General features: G+C 38.8%; 2 protein-coding genes across 2 annotated transcripts in view; both read right to left on the bottom strand.

Moving 5' to 3' along the window:
* LOC142341500 (large ribosomal subunit protein uL18-like) overlaps nt 1–27,968 on the bottom strand; it is a 302,218-nt gene that overhangs the window by 164,025 nt on the left and 110,225 nt on the right. The gene's annotated exons all lie outside the window — the stretch shown is intronic.
* On the bottom strand, nt 17,092–25,110 carry LOC142340803 (ras-related protein ced-10-like). The gene is made up of 2 exons (XM_075391524.1): nt 24,496–25,110; nt 17,092–17,611 (listed from the first exon to the last, which is right to left on the bottom strand). The coding sequence occupies exons 1-2, from the start codon at nt 24,767–24,769 to the stop codon at nt 17,199–17,201; spliced, it is 687 nt and encodes a 228-aa protein (XP_075247639.1). The 5' UTR covers nt 24,770–25,110; the 3' UTR covers nt 17,092–17,198.

Below are 27,968 nucleotides of genomic sequence, written 5' to 3'. Positions count from 1 at the left end.
AGAATTTTAATTTTTTGAGATTCACACTTTCAGTCTCGTTTCTGCAACCGTTTAGCGTAGTCTCAGCAAAAGAAAAATTGAATTTTTTCAATTGAACGATTATGTAGTCTTTATTGCTGTTTTATCAATAAATGATTGGTTTTTTGGCGTTGATGCTACGAGTTTTTCAGGTTCTTTTTTGCTGTCTTTTCCGATCTTCATATTTTTGAATATCAGTGAAAAATCAAATATCACATCATTGGAGCTGAGATAAGCCGGAATAAGTAACCTTCAAGTTTTCAGTGAATAGATTTTGATCATATGGGTTCGACACCGTTTCCTCGCACTACTGTACTGACTTTTTGATTTTTGCTTGTATTTGTTCTTTTTGTTGTCGTTTGGCATTCTGGATAATGGCAGGTCTTAATGGTATTTTATGAAGGTATCAATAAAGCCACTGAATGATATCTGCTGACGGCTAGTTGTTCTCCTGACTTTGAGTTTAATTGTTTTCAAAAAGTATAAACGTTTTTTTCTAACTTTTCCCCTCTTATTTTCTGTCTACTTGATAAATATTCTCGCAGATTCCATGTTTTTTCGTAAAATACATGTCATTTGGATGCGTTTAGTCTTTAGCAGATGCTATTTTGACTTTTGCTTTAAGTTTTTTTTTAAAAAAAATAGACATACATTGAGTTTTGGTCGTAAGTAAGGCTTGCTTTTTTGATTTTCATATTGATGTTTGTGTTATCTCTTATTCTCGTTAATGGCCAGTTTCATCGACCCTCTAATAAAATACTGTTTCATGCGTATAGTCTTTAGAACTCAAATTTTTTTAATGGATACGCCAATTATTTTCGAACAATAAGTCATTCTAAAGTTTGCTCTCTCTCTCTCTCTCTCTCTCTCGTCTTCATTTGGTGGAAAATTAAAGCAAAAAGATTGTTGGTCGGAAAATTTTGTGCAAACGCACATTACAGGTTCGCCTTGTTTTGTTCTGAATCAGAACAGCTTTTTCAGGGCATTCAAAATTGGGGAGAAAAGCGTTGAACAAACATGAACACAAATGAGTTCAGTCACGAACTTGTTTACAGACGCGTATTTGTCCCAACTTAGCCGCATAGAAATCTGACAATTCTTACTTCCTCCGAGCAATGGCGCCCCACAAGGGACCGCTTTAGCTTAGCCTAATTCTTTGGATACACTTATTAAAGAGCACCACGATGAGATACTGCACCGGCGACAAAGAGGATTAGCAACCGCTGAAGGGGGTCCCGTCAGGAGTAGAAGGGGATATACTGTCTACAAGTAAGGCTCCGCTCAGAAACAGAGACAGACAGTGCATATTTGACGAGGAATTGTACTTTCTGAACGCATAACAAGTTGTTGCGAAGCCCAGGACAGACCCTAATGTGATAGATGCCCGGAGACAGGGTTACACCGACAAGAGATTACAGTGGCTATCATGGACGGTGGACTGGACTACGTACAACCAGCTTGGCAGGCAACTACAATGCAAATGCGAGCTGTGAATTCAGCAGCTATGATCAAAATCCTTACCCTATGTACACCAACGACTTGTTAAACAGGGAGCAGCATGGTTTGTTTGGCCAATCGTTGGGTGGGCGCCGGTAGTGAGTACCAAAGTAGTAAATGGTGTCAGTCCAGCGCTTTGACACAATAGCCAATAACAAATTGTAAGACAGAACCTCTAAATTTTTATTTATATCCTACTTCGATATATCTCTATTTGAATTTAGACGGCAAGAACTCCAACCCATGAACTTTTGATTTTAAGTGGGGTAATCAAATCAAAAATTTTGAATAACTGGTCACCAAAAACCCTCAGTTGTAATTTAAGAGCGAAAAAAAACACCGATTTTGATAATTTTTGGCAGAATTACCAAAAATCCGAAAAAGTAATCAAGTCGGTTCGTAAATCGAAAAATTACCTCTGATATAGAGAAAGCCGATAAAACATTATGCTAAATTGTTCAATTTTGAAAAATTTTGGTCAATTTTGATGCAATTCTTAAAACTTTAGAAAATCGGTACCGAATATTGATAAACCGTATATTCAAGCTTAAAACCGTCCAGTTTACTGGATTATCGTTCCGTAATCAAGAATTTGCAAAAAAAATTGACCAAAACTTGAAAAAAAATTGGACAAAGGCATAAAATTTTTGACAAATTTGTCGAAATTTTGATTTTTCAACCAGAAGGCTCGTTAATTGAGTGAAACTCATTACACAGAAAAAGTTGTGAAAATTTTCACAACCTCCGGCCTACAAAATTATCGAATTCGCATAATTTTTCTCGTCGCTCGTTTATATACCGTTTTTCGTCCGCGTTCTTTTCGTTCTTTAACTTTACAATTCTCCGTTTTCCGTTTTTTTTTTCGATAACGTCGTTCTCCCAAAACTTTGCTTTTCTTTTCCTACGTTTACTTTTCCGTATTTCGATATAGTATGTCATATGTGATGAAGTATGCTGTTGTTTTTGCTGTAGTATGTTGAATATGCTAGTATGCTGGTTTGTTGTTCAGGTCTTACAGCTTTCTAGGGTGTGACTTAAGTTTATTCTCGAGTTACGGCTGGATTGTTCTTCGACTTTTCAACTTTACTAATTTACTAGCCTTCCTGTTGTAGTATATTTTGATTTTTGCTGCTGTATGTTTGCGTGTAACTGTATGAATGTTAGTTGGTTTAAGGTTTTGCCTTCTAGGGTGTGACTTAAGTTTATTCTGGAGTTACGGCTAGATAGTTTCTTCACTTTTCCAGCTTTCATAGAATACAAAAGCGCTGCATATTACTTAAGTTTTGCTGTAGTTTGTTTAATATTGTTGGTATGCTGATCGGTTGTTTAGGTTTGAATACTGCTAGGGTGTGACTTAAGTTTATTCTAGAGTTACGGCTAGTAAATTTCTTGCTCTTTTCATCCATTTAGTATACTACAGCTTTGCCGTAAATTAGTTCGTTATTTGTATATATTAAGCCCCATAATGACTTGTACTAGTTTGACTCGTGCAGTAGCATCTCTCCTCCATCCTAGGGTGTGACTTAAGTTTGTTCTGGAGTTACGGCTAGTTTGTTTGGTTGAGTTTGTTGCTGTGGTCTGCTAGCATAGTGGTTCCCGACCTCCCCGCTCGCTGTGTAATCGTCTCCCGCCCGTTCCGACCCGCCTTTCCGTTTCGTTGCGCGCTACTCGCTCAACGCCTCCGTTGTGTCCGTCTCGTCTCACGTTTCTTCGTGCGTCGCTCGTTCAGCGTTTCCGTCCCGTCCGTTGCGTCGCCCGTTTACCACCCGCGTTTTCGCCAGTTTCGTTCCGTTCACTGTTGCGTTGCGCGCCGTTCGCCCGTCCTTCCCGCCCCGTCCGCTTCGTTTCCCGTTTCGTCGTGCTTCGTCTTCTTGCTTACCTTCGCCGAGTAATTCATTACTCGGTAACTTCTTTTCTGCTCTTCGACGTCTTGATTATCAAGTCGTCGTCATTTGGGTTCGGTATAACCCTCATTCCACGTGTTTGGTTGGAAGTTACTGTACGTTGATAAACTAGCCATTTCAATATCATGGCCGAACAGCAGGATAAATTGAAAAAGCTCTTTAATGCAAGATCTAATTTGGAATCTGAATTACGTAACATCCATAAGGACATCACAGATGCCATAGATCGTCAAGACAGGAGGGTTAAGGTTGAACGCTTGGTTTCTAAGTTAAAGGATGTCTTCAGTAAACTGGTGCATAAGAATGAAGAATTATTTGACTTAGCCAGTAAAGCGGAGAACCCAGATTCAATTTACCCTGTCCTTGAGCAATGGTTGGATGATGTAACCAAGAACAATGATAAATTCTTGCTTGCGGCTAGAAGCTATATTGACTCAGTTGCTGACCGAGACACCGTATGTGATGGCGCTAATCTTCAAGGCCAATCTAAGAGAAGTTCACGCCGAACAACATCATCAATGTCTAGCCAGCGTAAACATGAATTTCTCATGGCAAAACTAAAACGCGAAGAGGCCGAGAAACAAGAACAAGCTGCCATGCGCCTCGCTAAACAAAAACACGAAATTGCCATGAGAAAAAAGGAGCTTGAAATACAAATGGAACAGATGGCACTTGAAGAATTGGAGGAAGACCACCGCCAGCGTGTTGCAGCAGCTAAATTAGATGAGGCTGATTTAATGGATAATCATTCATTGTTTAGTCACCACTCAAGTGAACTGAAACTGTTTAAAGATAGGGGATCAGATAGAAGTCAGGGACTTGTTCAGGATTGGGTAAATTCGTTTCCAGCAGGTAATTCAAGTGAGTTAAACTTTTCTCGTCCTGGTTCAGCAACCGCCGACCCTCCTGTTAAAGATACTTCCCCTAGTAATCCTCCAGAAAACCCAAGTAATGTTGCCGATAACTTACATCATCTTGAAATGCTTTCTCAGTACACACGGCCAGGAGTTGCAATTTCTGTTGCCCAGCAGGAAGCTTTGTATCGGGAATATCTCCAGGCTCAACTGCAGCAATCACTCATTGATCAAAGGGCACATAGTCCCTCAGGCAGTGGTGACGTGAACCAAGTACCAGTCGACGTACAAAATGTCGCACTCCAACCACCTCAACCACCTATGCAACCTCCCCGGCCACCGACACCCTTTATGGCACCAACGAACTCCATTTTTGTACCTGATTTTTCAGCAAACCCACAGGTAAATCAGTTCTTGGGTCCAAAAAGCTCCAGTGTACCTTGTCAATTACATATGTCGAAGCCTCATAATCCGCAACAACAGAATCCACCTCAAAGTAACATTACACACCAAACACAAATCCCTATTGCCCATTCCCCGCATAAAGTCCCTCCACCTCTTAACCCACTCTTGAACCCAACTCCCGTAATCCCGCCTCAACAATTATTTAATCCTCAATCTCCCGTGATTCCGTTGCCCATCCCAGCGAGCACAGCAACATACCTACCCGTCCCAAACATTCCACAGCAAAACTTTGTCCAATCGCCTCAAACCCGCCTGGTACCGTGTCCTACAGCACAAAAATCTCCCCTGAACTGTAACCTTGATCTAAAATTGTGGAGTTTTCCTCAGGATAAGCCCCCAAATGTAAACCAGGCGACAAATAACGCTACCATCTTCAAAAATGTTCAACCGTACCTACCCCCAAGCACAGCTAACCCCACCGTCATCCATCCCATCCTGCAAAAGAGTGCACAACATGATCCAAATAGCAACCACGCAGCAAACTGTAGCATCCCTGTTAACCCCTTTAGTACAACTACTAACATCGCGCCACCTTTCGTCACGCCGGTTATACATCCAACATACGGGCATACTGCTCCGATACCATTGTGTTGGGGTGGCCCACCGCAACCCACGCCTTCAGCGCCAGCATCTGAAAATGCAAGCTTGATTAAGGCATTCACTGACGCCTTATCTAGCAAGAGGAATGACCCACTACCCGAATGGAAGTTGTCACAATACAGTGGGGATCCTCTACAGTGGCACGAATGGTATGGTCAGTTTAAAAGCGCAATTGACTCTCAGTCCTTAACTGATGATGTAAAATTGACATACCTTAAGACCCTCGTAACAGGTAAAGCTAAAACAGCTATAGCTGAGTTCGCCTACTGCGGCGCAATGTACAAAGACGCACTGAGGACCTTAGAACGTAAATTTGGCCAACCACAGGCGGTTGTAAGTGCACATTTGGACAAACTCAACAGCTTTCCACCACTGAAGATGCACAATAGCGATAACATCATTAACTACTCGGGGTGCATTTCAAGTCTTGTCGGGGTTTTTAAATCGCTGTCATATGATTCGGATTTAAAGAGTGCTGCGCTTCTCAACACTGTCGTACAGAAGCTACCACCCAATATGAAGGAGTCATGGTCACTCTTCACGGTCAAAAAGCATTGGGTGAAACCTACTCTTCTTGATTTCAACGATTGGTTAAAAGAGAAGGCCGAAGCGCACGATTTAATGAAGAATACCGCAACTAAAGCAAGGACTGAGGATACCAACAACTCAGTAACAAGATCAAAAGTTGCTTCAAAGGCATTTGCTGCAAATACGCAACAGAAGAGTAACCCTAAGCCGCAACAGAGATCTTCGTCAACATCAATCTCTAGTTGCATTGTATGCAAAGGCAGCCACCGGTTGTGGGAATGCCGTGTCTTTAAGGAAAAGACCCCCACACAGAGAGCCAAGGTCGTGGCTGAGGCAAAGCTCTGCTTCTCTTGTCTGCGTGATAAACACATGTTTAGGCAATGCCCAAGTCCCCGTAAGTGTAGGAAAGATGGTTGCAACAGCTCCCATAACACCTTACTTCATGGAGCTGAAAGGGTTTTTCCAGCTAAACCCTCAACAAACAACAACATTGATACTTCGAAGTCAAATGTAGGTACTAGTAGGCCATCTACTGGTCAACAGCAACCAAGCAAAACAACCACTTTGTCTTCCGTGACGGATGTCAAAGGCCTCCTTCAGGTCACGGAGCTGAAACTTAATAATTCTTCTGGCACTAGTACTACGGCGTTGGTTTTATGCGATACCGCTTGCAGTAACTCTTGGGTGTCCGATAGTCTCGCAGCTAGACTCGGTTTGCAGGGTACCGCATTAAAACTGACCGTCAAGGGTATAAACACAGAAGAACTCATAGACACAAAGGTGGTTCAATTGACTGTGACACCTCACAAAGATCAAGACTTCGAAGCATTTACTGTACGTCCCTACGTGAGGGAAACATTAAACGTAGGTTCCGACATCATTGACGTGAAGTCCATGCAAGAAACGTACCCACATTTGGCAGTTCTAGATCCAGTAAGATATAGCTATGGAGAAATTGAGATGATACTTGGACAGGATGTCTACCATGCCATCCGCCCGTTAGAGTATTTTTCAGCCGACGAAAAGTGCTCACCATTCGCTGTCCGCTTGCCCATAGGTTGGGTTTTAAGTGGCCCACTCCCTTCAAGCTCAAGTTTAGTCTCCACGTGTTTCAAAGCCAATATTGAACAGGATTTCGAATTAGCTTGTCAGGTTAAATCTTGGTATGATATGGAATCGTACGGCGCGTTCAAGCAAGTTGACCCAAGATCCGCAGCGGATGCTCGCGCGCAGGAAATACTTGAAACAACAACTTTCCATAACGGCCAAAGATACGATGTCGGTATGTTATGGGCTGATGACAACATCCAGCTCCCGAATAACTACTTTCCGTCACTGGTACAGCTCAAGTCTCTCGAAAAACGGCTCTCGAGAGATACATCATTGAAAGAAACTTATGCTAATACCATCCGTGAAGACTTGGAAAAAGGTTACTTGAAAACACTCCCTGATGCTCACAAGGTAGAGCAGCGGTCGGATAGAGAGTGGTACCTCCCACATCATCCCGTGATCAATCCGAACAAACCGGGGAAAGTGCGTAGGGTATTAAATGGTGCAGCAAAGTTCCACGGTACTTCTTTGAATAAATCTTTGCTCACTGGCCCCGACCTGCTCCAAAACCTAATCCACGTACTACTTAGGTTCCGTCAACATCAGTTTGCCGTGTCCGCAGATATCGAGGGTATGTTCCTCCAAGTGGGTGTCCCTGATTGGGACCAGCCATCACTGCGTTTTTTGTGGCGGGAGGACCCCACAACAAATGTTGTAGTGTATCAATACACGCGCCATATATTCGGGGCTAAAGACTCGCCCACATGCGCTAACTATGCACTGCAACGCACGGCCCGGGTCAATGTTAATCAGTACCCGGAAGCAACCAAAGCCGTCCTAGAAAACTTCTACATGGACGATTACTTGGATTCGGTGGAGTCACCTGAGAGGGCCCTCAAAAGATCGAAGGAGTTGGTACATCTTCTCCATCTAGGTGGGTTTAAGCTTACTAAGTTTGTAAGCAATGTACCAAATCTGGCTGATAGAATTGATGGGTCAACTCAGTCTACCGAACCAAAAGTAATTGCCTCATCTAAGGAGGATTCTTCGCACGTGCTTGGGTTGAAATGGGATCACAACAATGATACTCTAGTTGTGAGTCGGGGTACCTCCAGTACAGTAACTAAGTCTTTAACACAACGCTTGGTATTGAGCCTGGTGTCAAAGGTGTTTGATCCCATCGGCCTAGTGGCACCATTTACTGTTGGTGCCCGATTGTTACTAAAGGACATCTGGCGTGTCAGCGGGCAGCACTGGGATGAAGAATTACCAAAAGACACTGTTGAAAGGTTCCTCGAATGGAGTGTAGAACTACCCAAGCTTGCAGCAATCACTATACCAAGGAGCTACTTTTCCGGAAACTTTGAACACCTGGAACTACACATGTTTGGCGATAGTTCACAAGAAGTTTTCAGTGCCGTTGCATTTCTCCGAGCTCGAGTAACTACTTCGAGTGGGCCCCAAACGGAGCTTGCGTTTGTCCTGGGTAAAGCTCGCGTAGCACCTATGAAGGTCATGACTGTTCCAAAGCTGGAATTACAGGCAGCGCTACTGGCCGCTCGATTGAAACAAGATATATGTCAAGCTCTCACAGTAAAAGTCAACAGGGTTTTCATGTGGACCGACAGCACTACTGTCTTGCAATGGCTTAACTCTGCAACCAAGCACCCAATATTTATTGCAAACCGTGTTTGCGAAATCTTAGAACACACAAGCGTTGACGAATGGAACCACGTTGCCTCAAGCGATAATCCGGCAGATGCCGGCACTCGTGGTATGTCTGCTGAGATTTTGCAATCAAGTAGCTGGGTGAGAGGTCCAGATTTTCTAAGAGCCAAGCAATTCCCGTTCGAACCAAGCACTGAAGTAGTTAATAACATCAAACTTGGTATAGTAACTAAGGAAACTGACAAAACCAATACATCATTGGCCGTATCTGTAACCAAGTCAACTAAGGAACCGCCCCCGCAACTAATTCCCTTCGATAAGTACAGTTCTTATCAGAAGTTGCTACGGATAACAGCGTACGCACTCCGCTTGTTACCTTCTCACGAATGTTACCGTAATGCCGATGGTAGCATCATAGACCCCACGGAGCTTGACGAAGCCGAGCGTCATCTCCAGTATCTTGTGCAAGGGGAGTCATTCAATGCAGAGAGAAAAATTCTCCTCGAAAACAAACCCGTTAAACGGAGTAGCCGCATTGCTGCGTTATCTCCCTTCATTGGGCCAAATCGTCTAATCCGATCGGCCGGCCGCATCAAACGGTTGGTCGAAGTTGACTTTGATGTAAAACATCCTATCGTTCTTGACGCACGCCATGCATTTGTAAAGTTGTTCCTCAGGCACACCCACGTTAAACATCATCATCAAGGTATTGACTACCTGAGGGCTAAAATGCAAGAACGTTATACCATCCTTAAGTTACGATCCTCACTGCGTTCAATTAAATCCAACTGCCAGTAGAAAGACTCGCATTCCAGTCTCCTCCCTTCACGAACACCGGGGTCGACTACTTCGGCCCGTTTTACGTTACTGTACGTAGGACTACCGAGAAGAGGTGGGGTTTCCTCTTCACATGCTTAACTACTCGTGCCGTTCATGTTGAAATCGTTCCGTCCATGGACGCCAGTTCGTGTGTAATGGGAGTGGAGCGGTTCGTCTCCCATCGGGGTACACCAGCCATTATTTGGTCAGACAATGGCACTAACTTTGTTAGCGCGGAAAAAGAACTACGCGAGAACATCGAAAAGTGGAATACCATCAACATCGCTGTGGAACTTGCCCACAAAGGCATCAAGTGGAGGTTCAACCCGCCCAGTGCGCCACACCAGGGTGGCATCTGGGAGAGGCTAGTACGTAGTTTCAAGCGCGTACTTTACACAATCCTTGGAACACGTCGCCTCACAGATGAGGTTTTAAGTACCACTTTTTGTCTGGTCGAACATGCACTTAATTCGCGTCCGTTAACGCCCGTAAGCGCCGACCCGGCCGACCTAGGCGCATTAACACCTAATCATTTTCTCCTCGGTAACCAAGCACGTAGTCTCCCTTCCATCATTGGCGTAGATGAGTTTGATCACCGTAAACGTTACGCCCGCGCGCAGTCCTACGCTAACGCTATTTGGTCTCGTTGGATCAAAGAATACGTACCGGCGCTGAACCGACGTTCCAAGTGGCAGACGCCTGCCGACCATCACCTTAAGACCGGTGATTTGGTTTGGGTAGTTGAAGAAACCAACCCGAGGGGTTACTACCCCTCTGCTCGGATCACTGAACTCCGTTACGGTTCAGACAGCGTCGCACGCTCCGCCGTATTGCGCACGTCCTCTGGATTGCTCGTTCGCCCGCTTGTAAAATTAGTACCCATTCTCCCAGCATCTTCTTCTGGGCCGGAGGATGTTAGTAACTAAATAGATTTAAGCGAGAGATTATTAGCCAATCAGAATTGAGTATTTAAATGCATATAAAACGTTCTAATATGCATAGAAAGTTCGGAAAAAGTTCGTATAACCTAATTTTAAGTAAATATAACTACGATATGTACGGATTATGGTGGTTTTCGGCTTAATATTTTTAGGTTCTTCAGACGATTGTTGATCGATTATGAACTGATTCTGACGTCAATGACATCAGACAAAAACCAGTAAAAGAGCATCAAAAAAAACCTTGCCGTCTAAACTCTCACTTGTTGCTATGTTCGCCAATACTTATACGTTGCTTTATACGAACTTATGACGTTGACTATATAAAAAGGTTGAATTGGAAACTTGAATTTGGTAGACTGTTTTACTTCTCAGCTACAACGATTGTTTTTTTAAATTAGTTCAGCAGAAGTACTGGGAACAAATCAGAACACCTCCCTTAGTGTCTACATGACCCCAGTTACAAACAAGGCGGCTCAGCAATGTGCGATGGCACATAAGGTTCCGACCCCGCCCATCCACAATTTTGGCATAATTGTCTACCAAATAACGAACAGATAGAGAACCCAAAAATTATTTTTTTGGGAATACCACAAAACCCATACATAAGTATTTTTCAAAAAAATTGTGTATGAACGATAAGATTGGAGTAAAAATTGAAGCATTAAATTGCTGTGATATGCCAATATTAAGAAAGCGAGTCAAGACGAACAGCAAAATCAAACAACAACAACAACAACAACAACAACAACAACACTAACAAACATTAATTACATCAAAAACTTTGTCCGTTTTGAAAAACAAAATTTAATAACAAAGTCAACATACCGTCAGATGAACCTAAAACTAAACAAATAAATTATGAATCACCAAAAAATATATGGACCAGTCCATAAAAAGGTTTGGTAACAATTAGACAAAAAAGAACAAAAACAGTAAAGTTAAAAAATTCGCTTATTTTTTTTAAAACAATTAACTTCAAAGTAATTAAAACCATTAGATTTCAAGTAAAATATCACAAAAGTTTACGATTACTAATGCTTCTGTAGAAGGGCATTAGAACCTGTCCTTATTCATTTCTTTAAGCGGCTAAAAAGAACAACAAAAAAACAACAAACAAAAATTCAATTGAAACTTGCCAGAAAACGCTGTCAAAACCGTCAAGCCATTTTTTGGCCCTCAAGATATATTCGTTTGCGCCTTCTCCAAACACCGATAAAGTAGTATTAGGCCATTTATTATTGAGACTAGGTAAGAAGTAGACAAAAAAGGGAAAAGGGAAAAAGTATGTAAAAATTTTGATTTTTTTTTCATGAAAGTCATGAAAAACATTAATTACAAAATGAAATATTTAAATAGGGTCGTTTTTCCATCCAAAAGAATTTTTTGAGATCTGCAATTATCCAGAATAACTCTTCCGTCTACAAAAAGAACGTCAAACATGACAAAAATCAAATTAATTTATTTTTTTGTGAAAAACCAGTGTCGAAGTCAGTAAAATCATAAAGCATTCTTTAAAAAAGATTTTGGGACCCAATTCCTTTTGGCACCTTCCCTTGACACCCATAATGTCATATTTGACCTGTAATTAACGACATTAGGTACCAAAAATAAGAAGAACAAACTTGCGAAGTTAAAAGTTTTTTTTTAGTTTTGGAAAACGATTGTTTTCAAAGTCATGAAAGCCATCAGCTATCTAATAATCACAGAAAATCGGCTAACGTATTCTTATATGAAGAGCCAGTGAAACCTATAACTATACAGGAAATTTCATACAACTGAATTGACAAAGTAAAAATGGCAGTTAAAGACAAAATTAAAAAGTTCAATTAATTTCCTAAAGAAAGAAGTGTCGAGGCCGTTAAAACGATAATCTGTATCATTAAGGATTTTAATGTGTTCAATTGTGTTTCATTTGGAACTCTAATAATGTGATATGGGAACTGTCATTAATGTGATAATGTGACTAGAAAACGTGAAAAACTGGCAAATATCTAAAAACAAAAAAAAAATCTGAAATCTAGTAGTATCAGAGCCAGAAAACAATAACTTCAGGCTTAAAAACGCAATTGAGACTAAATTTAAAATCAGTAGATTGAAGAAACATTCTTTCTTTTCTGACACTAAGCTGCAAGTTGACCAAATTAAGAAAAAGATGGAGGAAAAGTTCATTAAGCCATTATTTATTTAAAAATCAATTTAAAAAAGTCGAAATTTTTTTAAAAGTCCGAACGATCTTAAACTTTCAGGTAAAAAACTAAATGCATTGGCTTGGAGCTGCTTAAGATGCCAACTGGACCTGTCACTCCTGAGCTTTCATTTGATATGTTCTGTTCTTTATTAATAAAAATAGGTATTTCCTCAAAAAAAAACCGACTTATTGCAATACGAATTCTTTTTGGATTGTAACAGTCCACAGTCCACGATGGGCTTAAAACTAGCCCTGCTAATAGTTATTGTCTGTTAGGAACTATTGATTTTTCGAATATTGTAGATATAGATAATTTGGTGGTTGAAAACTCAAAAAGAAGTTCTGCATTTTTGAAAATAAACGAGTAAAGCTTGCAAAAAACCACAAAGTTTTAATTACAGAGCACTGTCAGCGGAAGTTGAAGTAGGAATGGCCCCCTTCTGAGTCTTCAAGGATTGTATTAGTGTTGTTTGAGGGTGTAAGGCTGACAAATTTAATCAAAGTGGACTAAAGTAGCTTATTTCGTGCTGTTTTTGATGAAATAGGCTGAATTTTGAAATATTTATCCAGAGTTTTTGACCAAAAAAAGTTAAATCAGAATAATCCGAGGACCAGGTCCGATAAGTTTTGAAACTACCAGTTATTGTTGCACCTTAAAAAAATTTTCTTGCTTACATGAAAAAAGTGACGAACAAACCTCTCCGGTTCCGGACACTCCGGATAACAGCAGTCGAGTTCCACAGTCATTCTGTCGTGGTCTTCAAACAATGGCTCCCGAGTGGGAATGTAGATGCAGGAGAACTTTATCACAGCAGGCACGAATGCATCTTCATCCTCTCAGCAGCAAAATGGGAATGAGTGATAAATCCAGTCAGCTAAAAACTTGGCTTGTTTGTCTTTTAAAATAAAATCAACGACACTATCTTTAAAAATTTCAACAAATTTTAGAAAAATTGACGAAAATTTAGGCAAAAATTTCGGAAAATGTGAATAAAAACAACGTGAATTCACTCTACTTTTCTCAGAAGTTTAAACCTCGATAACTCCCTGTAGAAATTAAAAATTGAGAAAATCTTTTTAATTCCATATTCTACGCTGGAGGAGCTTTCTAGTGATACCAGTCTCAACTCTCTACGATGAATATATCGATCGGCGAAAATTGACTGAACAAAAAAAACCCAGTTGAGTATATAGTTCCTCCCCCCTCAAGAGGGGTCGGAACAAATATTGGTTATATAGCACACATTACTATGTAAATTTATGGAACATGCGCCAGGTGCGCAAACTTTGTATGCCCACTAAGCTGGGGGGTGGTGCAGAATACCGATTCGCCTCGTAATACCAATGCGCCTTCACAGAGCAAACTGAATAATTTCCTATATGTCAATGTTATCCGCGTTAAAAATAAACAAATTTTTTAATTTTTTGGCCGATGTAAATTTTTCTAAAATATATAATGTCCTTCTAAACAGGGTCATTTGTTGGACTATAAGAAAATTACCACAAACTTTTGAAAATTTTTGATACATTTGTCAAAGTTTTCCTTTATTTTGTTTGACCCATTTGGACATGCTTGATTGTGTTGTATTATTATTATTATCATAATATTATTGTTTCACATAGGATAACTTTTTAGTGGCGTCTTTGATTTGTTGCTGTTGGTTTTTAATTAAGTCTTCTTGCAGAAAAAGTGACCAGAGGTTTCATGAAATTTTCTGATTTAGAAGATCCTTAAGACCAAATTGAAGGCAAAAATGTGTCTACTTTTTGTTCACTGTTTTTTATTTAACTTTTTGTAAATGTTTTAATTTTTCGTTTGCTACAAGCAGAAATGCTCGTTTTTTTAGGAATGTAGGCTGGTAAGTATCTTTTAATTATCTAAGTTTATTTAGGCGATGTTTGAGTTGCTTGTTTTTTTTTGAAGTCAAACTCCTGAAACGGATAAAACTGACCCTCTTTGCGAACTAGTTCTCTATTGGTGTTCACAGCAATTTAACGGAAAAACTAATTAAAATTAGTTATTTTTCTTCTATTCTGAGAGAACATTTTATTTCAACAAAATTAAGGAAGCCCTAATTTGCAAACCACTCCTTTCGAGTTCAACCAGTTACAAAGCAAAATTAAAAATTAAAATTTCCGTTTAGATTTGTCCTTGTATAATTAGGTTTCTAAGTTGAATCTAAAGTAATTGAAAAAGAAATTAGCAAATTAAATTTTATTTTAGCAGACCCAGGACGAAGCCTCGACTTGAAAAGATCAACTTCGACCGATATAAGGCACGAAGAGACTGTCCTGGATACATTTTTGTTATATGAAAAGAATTTGTCTGGAATTTGCGTGATGTTCTTTACTTTGGCTGGAATTAAAACAACTTTCCTCGAATTTAGCTTGACAATAAAACGTGTACTGGAATTTCGCTGGTCAAAAAAATCGTCTCCTCAAGCGCCTCGACTGTCTCAGGTTCAAAAAATAGGGGGTACTGCGATGAGCATAGGCCCGATTGCTGAAATCGCACTTTCACCGTTAAAATCAGCTACTGGCTATAAATCCTTGGTAGATAACGTATATAACTGATCATTCATTTTAGGAATTAATTGATTTTTTTGTGATTTATAATAATTTTTAATATTTTTTTATGATTTTACGTTATGGTCGAGTTCTTCAAGTTCGCTAAGGTCAAAAATTGGATGATGTCAAATGTCATCCTATTAGAGACTATAGTGTGGTGGTGGTAGCTCTATGATAGCAGTATATAACCCCGTCGATTGTTGTTGTAGACCGAATTATATCGAGCTGCAACCTCTTCTGGCTGAATGTAAACATTTCCTGAAGAATTTTGACGAGATATAGAATTTTTATTCAATCAAATTGTTCTTCGGAAAAAAGTATAATATCATTATCTAATTTCAATTGCAATAATCCAAATTCAACGAACTGTGAAAAATATGTAAAATATATATGAAGAGTAAACAGCAAATAACATCTTAAAACATTATCCCCAATGACTGATCAGAAAGCGCATAAAATAGCATTAACTTTTTTTCCATGAGCTAATAACATTTACATAAAAGATATAAAAAGAAGATACTAATTCTTCATAAAAATTGAGATCTAAGCTATGAAAACGCAATTGATTATGTAAAATTATGACACAATTTGCCATAGAAAGACCTCGTATCTCAACCAAGAAACAGCGATTAAGCAATTTTGCCAAAAGTCATATGATTTCTGGACTCTAAGATGTTTCCAAACTTGTGTCGTCTACCCAACCATGTAAATTTGTTCAGTATCGCATTCCCCAAATTTTCACGAGTTTTCAGTGGCAGCCTAGATCTCAATTGGTGATATCTCACTTCTACTTGAAACATTCACTAGATTGAAATTCCAAATATCTGCAGCGTTGGATTCTAAAATTCTAAAATGCCACACTCTAAAAATAATCTAGGTAAATTTACATGCAACGTTTGCAGGTAAGCACAATTGCAGCTAAAATTACCTGCAAAATTACCTGCAAAAAATGATACGCTCAATTTACCTAAAACACGTTACATAGAATTTACCTGCAAACTCGAACAACAATTTTATATTAAGTATGCAGATTTTGACGTGAAAAGACATTCAAAAACTCTGATTGAAGTTTAGATAATTTTCCTCAATGGAAGATTAGAATGATACAAAATTAGTTCAAGCAGAAAACTGGAAAATTTCAGCAGAATTTGTTAGGCCCTATCAGCTATGATCCTTGCTGTCGGTAAATAGTTTTTGGCATGCTCCTGTGGACTTTTTATTTTCGTTTACATGGCTAAAATTGACTTTTTAGAAAATAAAGAGCGGGAAAGTGATTTAGAAGATTGTGAAAACACAACGGTATCTTCTCTCGCAGTTTTAAGAAAGACAATTTTGCGAATGGCAAAAAAGCTGTCATATGACCCAAAAACAACTATTTCATAATTAAGAGCAATATTAGTTGCTATCGGTATGCTGCCAGACTAATTGAAAGATCACCAGATATTGTCCAACTACTCCACAGGCAAACTTTATATGTTCAATGTCGAGAAACTTACGTGAATCTAAGCAATCTGGTTTGAATACGCTAAACCAATAATCATAAGAACAAAACAAAAAACTGAACGCTCAAATGAGTAAGGAGTTACAAATTTAAGGCCATGGAACCATGTGGGAGATGAATAGAGTGTATTTTGCTGCTTAGCAAAACTTTGTCCGAGCAGAAACCTGGTTTTTGTGGGGGGGGCATAATTTGGATCATTCAGGCGAAATTCTACTCTCTAATGCCTTAAATAGAATTACTTTGCCACGTGGACAGAACTTCTAATAAGTTTAAGAATCTAGTTGCTTGAATAATGGGAAATGCAAATCTGATAACCTGGTCAAACAAGTTTTTTTTGCACACCCGACAGAATCTGCTCTCTTATGTTTTTCAGCATAAAATTTGCAAGGAAGTTTTTTTTCAAGTAAAACTCTAGGAGCGTATAACTGCAAATTCTAGGTAACTTGCAGGAAATTTTACCTAGAGTGCATATTTTTTATATACAGTGCTTGATTTTAAAACTTGCAAAGTGGGTGTTTCAAGCAAGACGTGACTCTTAGGTCATAACGAATATCAAAATTTGTCGAGTTCATCAGAGTTACATATAAGCTATATACGTCACAATATGCGGCATTTCTTTTTCTTAGGGTTAAGACTCCAGCGTTCGGTCGTTGGCGGTTCGAAATAAAGTTCTAAAGCTGTGTTTATAATTTGGTTCACATTTTCGCCAGAGTTCGATGAACACTCAATATATTTTGCAGCTTTGGTTTGTTTTGCGAGAACTTTACCGTCCGCATATGATAGATATTGGTCCTTTTTAAGTCCGAAGGTTCTAAGATCGGACTTCGTTCCCACGAGGATTTTGTGGTGTTGGTGACCCCCGCAGAAGTGGTTGACCTCAGGAAGCCATATTTGTGTAATATTTTCGTAGCTGTGAGACGAGAGATTGCACTTGACGGATTCTGTTACTCTAGCAGCTGTTTCTGCAGCTGGGGGTTCCACGAAGAACATGCTTTTTGTGTTTTTTACAGCTGAAAATAAAAACAGCTGCCGCTCATTTAATGAATTTATTTAAGGTAAATTTAAGGTCTAATTATTGGTCACTGCAGAGAGCTGATAAACTGCTTAAACGGATATATTAAAAACTTTTGTGCTAATATTGATTAAAAAAAAGCTTTTTTTCATACACATGGGGGTCAAAATGTCTTTTTTATAGCCGAAATTGCCAGTTTTGGCGGAAAAATGTTTCTAAAGCAGCAAATATTTTACTATAGAAAAAACCTTATGGAAAACAAAAAGCTTAAGAAATTACTGAGAAGGCCTCAGCGTACAAATGGCTACCTGGTCACTTTGTATCATCCTTTAGCACTACATGTCCCTTTCTCGTGGTCAATGACACGGGTCAAAAGAAATAAAAAAATTGATATTTAAATTGAAATTGGATCCGAAAAAAATACACAAATTAGGTCTTATTTATAGTATTTATTTACGCAAAATTATACTGAGAAAATTCAGTTAAGCTGAAAAAATATTTTACATGATTGACATGCGAATACATAGATTTTAGTTCCCAGTCCCAGACCTGGCTTTCTATTTTCGGTACTTTTTATCAGATTTATTCATGATCTTAGTATAAACGGGTCCATCAGTAGGAGGTTGAAATCATATTTCCATAGGTCGTAGAATTTCACTTCCGACACGTGATTTATGGGTCAGTAAGATAATGATAGCGCCAAGTCAAAGTTAGAAGAGGATTCGAGTTTATTTTTGTGGCCATTTTTTCTCGGCACAACAAGAGAATTCGTCAGGTAAGTTCTTCTTTCCTTCATTGAAACTTCAATAGAGAAGACGTCTAGGTTTCTTGATGTTTTCTACGAAACCATCACATCCTCCTTCATTTTTTAAGCAGGTTCGAGGGTATAGGTTCTCCAAATCTGTCGCGTTGTTTTCTATTTCTCGTTAATGGTTGTGAAGGCTCTGATGATTCGGGTTGTCGTTGCTATGCAGTTGATGTGGCTGCAGAAACCTAGACTTAAAGTGAGGGTCCCACGTCTGAGTTCTGAAATTGTAGATTTGATTGAGATATGGTCTCCTCCACTGGTGGTTCAGTTTTCACAATGTCCTCGTCTAGTCTCGCAATTTGGTTGTCCCTCACTAGAAGGGTCCAAGTTGAGTTTTCAGGTTGTATGAAAAAAGTGTTCAAGTTCTCCCTAAAGACAAAAATAGCAAGAACTATCTTCGTGTTTTCATTGGCCTTGATTAGAATTAGCTAACACAAGCTGAAATCTGCGATTGTTAGTAGCTTCACTATGCTTCCCAATAAAAACTCAACTGGAGTTTTGCTCCTTGCCTTTGAAGTGTTGCGATATGTCATCAGTGCCCTTTGCAGGAATGCTCCAATAGACATAATAATATTTCGACTCCACGCTTGAACTGCTCTTTCAGGTAGTCTATTAGCTCTTGGATTATAGACGGGTGGTTGCACTTTCTTAATTACCACTGATTCTCACAACTGTTTATGATTGCCACTTACAAATTCACGGTTACTGTCATAGACTAAATCCTGGGTAATGCCAAATATTGTAATGATTTTACTAAGATATTTATTGGCTGTCTCTGATGTTCCATTTCCCGCGGGGAAACCTTCTCTTGAGTCAAAAATATCCCGTTTCTATCTGGCGTCCACAAATACTAGGATATCGCCTTTGTCCTTAACATAACCCAAGTCCATAAGGAGCCGTTCTCAAACTTCGGCTTCTTGCCACGTTTAGACAGTATTTCCCAGGCTAGGCCTGTTCATTTGACGATTCTTACATTTAATAACAAAATTTTTAACTTCGGGGGTAATGCCAGACCACCATGCCATCATTGTGGTTGATGCCAGAGTCGCATTCTTCCCAGCGTGCGTCTCATGCGTTTTTATTGCAACCAATTGTCGTGGTTTATATGGAATGAGAGGAACAACGCTTCTGAAGATGGTTGAATTGTGTATGGTCAGTGCATCTTTCGGTTGTTCAAATCCCTTTTCTGCTTCTGAACCTTGTTTCTAATCGCCGCTTTTGATTCTTTTTTAAATCTGGGAAGAGTCTGTTTGTTCCAAAATTAGTTTTGATTTCTACTTTGATCACCGAATCACTCTGAGCAAAGCAGATATTATTGATGGCGAAGCACACTCGATTCTTTTTGAATTTGTCAACATCAAAACCCACGCTGCTCAAAGCATCTGCGTGCGGTATCTGTCCTCCTGGTGTGTACATCAATTGGAAGTGGAAACCCATTGGAGCTATCGCCCAAATTGTAATTCTAGCTGATGCTCTCTTCGTGATCTCCTCGTTTGGTGCAAGGAGATATTAGAATGGTTTGAAGTTCGTATGTGGGGCAAATTGTCTTCTATGAAAGAACAATCTTTTTACCGCAAAGGCAATCGCCAGTGCTTCTCGCTCTGTGTTCGAATAGTTTTGCTCCACTGGAGTCAAATTTCGTGATAAATATGTAATTGGATGTCCTTCTTCTGAGGGAAACGCTCCAATGACTTTGTCAGAGGCATCAGTAGTGTCTGTTGCTTCTTTTTGCCTACTGTATGGATGTAGAAGATGGTCAGCACATTATTCAATTTTTGTGTTTTCGAAAAATTTCTGTTGCGTTTCCCCCCATAAGAAATGTTCTCATTTCATTGAAGAATAGCATTTTTGTTACAAAATCAGGTATCGTTCTTCCGGAAAATTTTGCCAACCCAACAAACAATTCAAATTGTGTGTTGTTAAATGAAACTTTGAATTTTTTCTTTTCTTATAAAAATCTTGGGATCAGGTGCTACTCCCACCATTGAATTGGTGCGTCAAAAAAATCTATCGCTTTTGATGGGTACTCCTCATCCATGAACTTGTCATTGATATGCAGTTTCAAGTCAACACAAAACCTCAATTCTACTTTCTTCTTCCTCTGCCAAAGCAGTGGAGATGCATTAGGGACTCCTGGCTGCACTGGTTCAGAGAAGCCCTGTCTGACCATCTATTCCAGCTTCTTTGCGACCTTGCCTTGAAGAGATAGAGTCATTTTAATTGCTTTGCAGAACATTGGCTGTGATCCTAGTATAAACCTCATACGAGTTTTGTTTTTCTTCACAGCAGACAAGTGTTTGGTTGTGATGCTTTTTACGCCGCGGTTGCGTAGAAGGTCTCTTCAGAGCAGTCCACATTTTTTGTCAGACTGGACAGTTCCTGGTTGCTTATGAGTGTATGCGCTTCTTTTCAACTCAAAGTCACAAGTAAGTGATCCCAGAAGCGCTAATTGTTGACCATATTAAGCGTCGAGATGCCTTATTTTACCATCTAACAAGTTTACCAAGCTCACGCCGTATTTCAGATAATATCACAGCATTTTCAGCAGTTTCTATCAGCTGTTTAATAGCCGCAGAGCGATAGCTGTGGCTATTATTGGCCTTCTCTTGGTTTCTTTTATTTCGTCGTCATGATTTTTGTTACGACCATATGCCGTCACAGCCAATTTCTGTTCATTCGTGCATGCAATTTCAGCTGAATTGCATGTGTGACGTCATTTTTCGCTCTTAGTGGAGCGAGTTTTTTGTTCATGCGCGTGATTAAATTTTTGGTCACACTGGACTTACCTCACTCTCAAAAATGACTTCCTCATTTTGATGTTGACTTTTAATTACTTTAATTCAAAGAGATAAGGTCAAATGGGTGTGTGTCACTCTAAATGAAGGTTACTAGAGAGCAGCTAATAGAGGGAGCAATAACTTATACAGATTTTTAATCAAAGTATAACAGCTCAGCTTCAATGAAAAGACAAATTTTTTTGGTCTGTCTTTTTTACTGTTTTTTAGACTGCCGATCTACGAATCTATTGCGGCTATTTTCTGGCAATCTTCCAGCTATGTTTTAAGTTGCAGTTATTCAATATTTTGCCATGACACAGACATGTTGAAGATATGTTCTTTTGTGTAAAACATTCCCATCTTCAACCCTGGAGATGTCTCCTGTGGAGAATGCTTTCTACTTCACAACAGTTACTTTGTTTTTCATACTTACCTGAGTTTTGCTGGTGTTGGCTTTTACATACTTATGCTAATTTTCTATTCTTATCACAGGTGATGGATTTTGAACTAAGCGCCGGACAGTTTCTACTAAAATGTGGTTTATCTCCACACCTAAGGCACATATTGATGCTTTTATTAGCCGTAAACTTTTGTTTTGGTTTTCGAAAAGTCTTTTAAAATTTGTGCTCAACTGCTTATTTCACATTGAAGGGCTTAGCTTCTCACATTAAAGGGTTTTTACCTGATGAAGAGCTTGCAAAAATCATGCTTGACTTCTGAATTGTAAGTTCTCGATCATTTCAGTAACCGAAATTGCTGATATTGCGTTAATACCGTCTAGTAGTCTAGATTTTTCCCTCAATCCTGAGAAGAACTTTTTTCATCAACTCCTCTTCGGCGTAGGCCGCTGTTTTGAGTTTTTGAAGTCACAATAAGCTTCTTCCCTAAGACGTGCTAGGAAATCGTGGTCTGACTCCCCTGCACTTTGTAATACAGACAAAAGTTAAGCCTTTTCTGCCGTTAAGGCTCTCTCTTTAGGAGAAACAAAATTCTGAATTGTCATCCCGATTTTTTTATGCGGTGTCTATGAAAGTCTTAGGACTCATTAGGCTCCTAAGTTTAAAAAATTGCACCTGGCCCACACATACTAAAATGGAAATTGTTTACCGACTGGTCTAGAGACCACTATAGTGCCAACTGTATTGATCTTATCTACTTTCTCCTCTATGCGACATTTCGCCACAAAGAACATAACGCAGTAGCTTATTCTGTATTATTGCGACCCAGAATTGGTCAGTCTGCTTGTGGTTTGGACGGCATTGTCGTGATCAATAACACGGGTCAAAAGAGTTCAATATGTTGATGGTTCTTTTCTGTTAGTGCCCCCCAGCTTAATGGGCGCATATTATTTGCACCTCTCTGACGCACGTGCCGTACTTTTAAATAATGATTTACTATGTAATGGTGCGCGCTCTGTAACTGGAGGCGAATAATGTACTGGGGGCACAAACGGAAAAGATCCAAGTTTAATTTTAAATTAAAACTCAAACTGAAAAGATAAAAAAAATAAGCTCGTGTTTATAGAACTTATCTATGTGAAAATATACAAAGAAAGTTTAGAATAGCTGAGAAAAATTTTACATGATTTACATGTGATTTTAGTTGACAGTCCCAAGCCTGATTTTCAATATTCGGTATTATTCATATGAATTATTTGTGATCTTAGTACAATCGAGTTTATCAGTTGGAGGTTGAAATTATATTTCCATAGCTCAAAGAATTTCACTTCTAACACTTAATTGATGGGCTAATAATATAAAGATAGCGCCAAGATAAAATTAGAATAGGATTCAAGTTTAGTTTTCCGGCCAATTTTTATCGACACAACGAAAGAACTCTTCAGGTAGGTTTTTCGTTCTTCGAAATTTTAATAGAGAAAATTGCTAAGTTTCATGATTTCTTCATCAAAATCATCGAACCCTGTTTTCAGCTATTTCATTTTTTCAACTCTTTGCATATCGCTCAAAACTCAGTAATATACAATTAATTAGTTGATTTCTTTCCTCTTTGTGAAAAAAAAATGTCAAAACAAAATAGCTGCAGGATTATCCATAGAATGTTTTCAGTTCGTCATTGCGTTTGTTGAATTTGGGAAGCAAAATTTACATAATTTTGTTCACATCATAAAATTTCTGAAACCTTGAAGTTATCTTTATTGGTTAATTTTTCTGTAGCTTAGGTTAAGTTTTTTTGCAGACGAAGTTCCTGCAAACTGTTGGAAGTTTGTAATATTTTTAAATGTCATTTTTGGTGTTGTTCCAGAAAAGTTTACTGCAAATTACAACAATTGATCTAAAAGGATAACTGGTGTTTTGCCTGATTTATAACTATCACTCTCTACCCCGGCCTTCAATGAAAAACTTCTCTGCTCTTCAAGATGTTATGTATCGACATTTTTGCTTTCCAAACCATAATGTTCTGTTGCAAATTTGGTTTAAGAAGTAATTGTCAAGGGAATGTCAATTTTACAACTAGATATATATCAACTAGAGTTACTGGATGCCAGAATGTTTATTTAGTTGAAATTCTCAATCAAATTTATACAAAAATATCAGATCTCATGAGAAGATTAAGAGTTATTTCATCTCTCGGCCCGCGAAGAGAAGTTCAAGGCAGGGGAAAATAAATAAAACGTGAGTATCCCAATAAAGTCAGCAATTTAAATCAATTAACCATTTTTTCCAATTTTGTGTTTCAAAATGTAAAACAACGGTAAATTAGCGGAGTCATTGCGACTGAATACAATCATTGTTCTTAAAATTGCTCATACATTTTTCAAGAGTAACGTAAATGTTTTTTTACATCCTGAATGAAAGCTCTGAAATCAGGAAGTCTTTTTGTTGAAAAATTTCAAAGACTTGTTACATTGCGGAATCAGCATACTTTCTCAGAAAATAGTATTGCGAGATAGGCACGGCTAATAAAATCAGTAATCGTAACCAAAAAAAAAACAGTTTAAGATTTTTTTCCGAACAATTTTTTCGAAAGAGGGAAGTGAGAGGGCCGGGAACATTATTTGCAAACACATTTTAATGCTCCTCTTGTTTAAATTTGTACTTCTAAGATTTATAGTTATACACCTTCAATTTTTAATACATAACTTGAAACTGACATTTTGGAACTCTATGTGCAATTCAACGATGTCAACTCCTGTTCTATAATTTTTTAAAACTTTTTTTATTACTAGAAGTTAAAATATGGTTGTACAAAACAATTGCTTACAGCAAAAAGCTGTCATGAACCCAACATTGCAAGCATGACCTCTTAACAGCTGCTTTTTGAGTTCATGAAACTTACTGTGAGTATATTGATTGTCAGCTAGGGCAAAACAGAGTACAACAATATTAGCCCCAGTGTACTGCATAGCTCTCAACCTCGCATACTCCGCCTGACCAGCAGTATCCTCAACCACCAGTATACATTTCTTCCCTTTGTAACTTATTATCTTCTCGTATTTGTCATAAATCGTCGGGTTATAACTTGGATCAAAAGTGTCCTCTACAAATCTTCGAATCAAGCTGGTCTTTCCAGCTCCAGGGTCGCCCACCACAACTATTTTAATCCGTTCCATCAATAAAGAGGTATATCAATCAAATATGAGCGAATAAATAGTACGAACAAATTATAAATAAATTATGATCAAAGTTTATTTAGAGCAATGATTAAGAAAAACTTTAGTCGATGGTTCGTTCAAGTTAAAGTTATGTATGCATGGTTCATACGAATAGCTATCTTTTTACAGCCACTGTGTGCATGTGCGGCTAAGAAAATCAAGAAACATTTTATTCACTTAAATGAAAGAACATTTTGTGGTCTTTATAGTTACAATAGATTGCATTGTATATTGATTTATAATTTTTAAACATTAAAAAAGATTTGACTCAAGATAAATTGACGTGGTGGTCTACAAAGTGGCCCGTTCCTATTCTTTTACGCTAACTAAAGATGTCATTCTGACTAATTTTCACAAAAAGGTTTTCTTGAAGGTTACAAGCAACTTTGTCTAAAGCCAAATCATATTCAGCTATTGTGAAATAAAAAGTATGAATGGCAGAGCAATATAACCTATAACAAATCACAGACCTCAGATAATTTGTCAAAGGTACTCTAGCGAAAGTTTCTCACAAAATTAAATTTTCAAAACCTTTTTTTAAGTAAACATGAAATTATTCTAACTATAACCCTCCGGTTAAATACCCACAAGCCTTCAAATATTAAAAAAAATAATCACAGTTCAAATTATGGCTGTTCGCTCTCATAGGAAAAAACAGGATTCGCGTACGTTTTGTTTTACTTGCGTAGCTTTGTGTAACAAAAAATGCAATAATATATTCTTTAGTGATCATCATCTATAAAATGATTGTTTGTCAAATTATTGCCCTTCAGCTTTAACAGTAAACAAACCAGTCAATTACAAGACAGCTCTGCCACTATATACGATGATCCATGCCGAGGTCACAGAACAAAAGGGGACGTTGTGACCGACCTGAACGCACGAAGGGGGCGTCGTACGCTCAAAATTATATAGCCTGGAAACAGGAACAGATGAAAGTCTAGACATACGAAACTTTGAACGCTGGAAAGTTTGGACATAGGCACTTTCAGTCTAGGCACAACTATTTTCGGTCTGGGATCTCATCCTGTGTATGGCTACAATTTTCAATTAAGATAGTAAACTATATCTGCTTATATTACCTGACAAAACTTCTCCTTTTTCAAAAATTTTGGTTGAAAAAAAGTTGTTCTTTAGAAATTCGTCTGCGTTAAATTCATCAGCAAATTATAAAATAGGACCACGACAATACATTTTCTTTTCTCGAGTCTCTGTAAACATCGATGAGTGAATGAAGAATTTGAATTTCTCCCAAATCTGACAGTAACGATGCGGATTAAGCATACTCCAATCATTTAATAAAATACCAATAGGAGTGGCGATATTCTCGTGTCTTTATGAAACGCCCCTAGAAAAAAATAAAATAAAAAACTTATGTTACTTGCACACATGTTCTTTGATTACACTGTTCTGTAATAAGAAACTATATTGGAAACCATTATGAAGATACCCAATTTTACGCCAAGTCATTTTTCAGCGTTTGTCAAGACCTTTCTGCAACAAAAATGTCAAAATGCCTGACCCCTATGTTTAGGTGACATTGGCATAAGCTTAATCTTCGATGATTTTGGAATAACAAGTTGAGCAGTTTTGGAACGTGTCCTATAGCCATTGTTACAATCCATATTAAAAATCTCATTCAGTTCAACAGTTTCATGAACTTTGTGGTAGCATTTCGAGCTAAACTTGAGTAAGTGTTTCAAGTACAGCTCAGAAACGATTAAACGCTTAAATCTGAAAAAAGGTGTTGAAAATTGAGTCGTATAGTTTCCGAAGAAATTCATTCGAAGAACTTTTTTGTAATTTTTGACTTTGTTGCGGACGACGCAGTGTGGTACAACCACAAAACGCATTTCTTTACTCAAAGATTGGGACAAGTGTTTTTATGAAACCAAATCAAGATTCAAGGGTTGCATTACTTCCTTAATTAAGGCCAAAGTAACATTAAATTATAAAGTTTTCTGCAAACGAACTCTGTTCGAACAATAAATGAGAGTCAATGATTAATCCTAAGTTGCTGAAAGCTCCCAAAAACAGATTCTCTAAAAAGCAGTCTACATATTGTCGGCTGCTATTTTGTTTCTCAAAAAGGTTCAAAAAAAATATTTTAACTGGTTGAATTATGGTTTAACTGAATATATATCCATCCGACAATTGATGCCTTCTGTGTAATTAGGTCATCACCAGAAGCTTTCATCACCAGAACTTTCATGAGGCGATTAATCCGATGGATATGTTGTTGGACGAATAAATAATTTAGGATATTATGCAGCATTTTTGTCCGGTTTAGGTTGTGAGTCTGATTGTTTACATCCATATGTTACATCCTCGAGGGGAAGATACTTATCACACCCTTCTTCCACGTACTCATTCTCGAGTTGACCAGGAGAACAAGAGCTGGATGTTGGTTTCAACGTGTGTTAAGGAGGCGTGGATACATAATTTATCCTTTCTGGGACATGAACTTCGTGTTCCTTGTTCATGCACAGAGGATTCATGAACTGATGGAATTTAAAGTTAGGGCCAGGTGGTCTTTGAATAAGCTTTGTGTAGGCACAGAGGGATTGGCCTTGGCTTTAGATCACGAGGGCAGTGGGCCTCTTGGTGAGCTGGCCGTGTACTTGGCGGGCGATTGTGACGCTGTTACTGGTGAGACGCGCACAGGGTAGCTCTAGTGTTTGTTTTGTCTAGGGCATCTCCGTGGTGAGGGATCAGTGTATGATTAGTCATCCGTTGAGGTCGGTCAATCATAAGAAGGAGGTTGTTACAATGACGTTTCGGGTCTTGGTGAAGGTACTGTGGGAACCCCATATCGTGGTTGATATGTGCTTGCCGTTTATGATGCCTTTGTGGATATTAGTAGTGGAGGGTAGGTGAGTGTTTGGGTAGGCTCGTTCAGGGCCGGCCCAATTAAGGACTAACGTCTCTGGCGTCGAGCAGTTTGATTGATTCGCTGCCACCTCATCTGCCCAAGATGAACTGTATTTGGATGGGATTTGCGGCTGTCGTGTCGGCTGCAGCGGTTGCTGTCCCTGTAGGAGCAGGCCCTGAGCGGTCCTACCGTGGCCGTTGGTGAACTTGTGTCACTCCCGATGAATAAGGGAAGCTCTCCAGATGACGATGTGGAATTGGCGGGTGAAGGTAGTGGATTCACCCG

Source organism: Convolutriloba macropyga, chromosome 6 (genome assembly GCF_964194025.1).
Source record: "Convolutriloba macropyga chromosome 6, txConMacr16.3, whole genome shotgun sequence".
Taxonomy (NCBI): Eukaryota; Metazoa; Xenacoelomorpha; order Acoela; family Convolutidae; genus Convolutriloba; species Convolutriloba macropyga.
The sequence above is the reverse complement of the archived record's forward strand: the minus strand, read 5'-3'. Positions and strand labels throughout refer to the sequence as shown.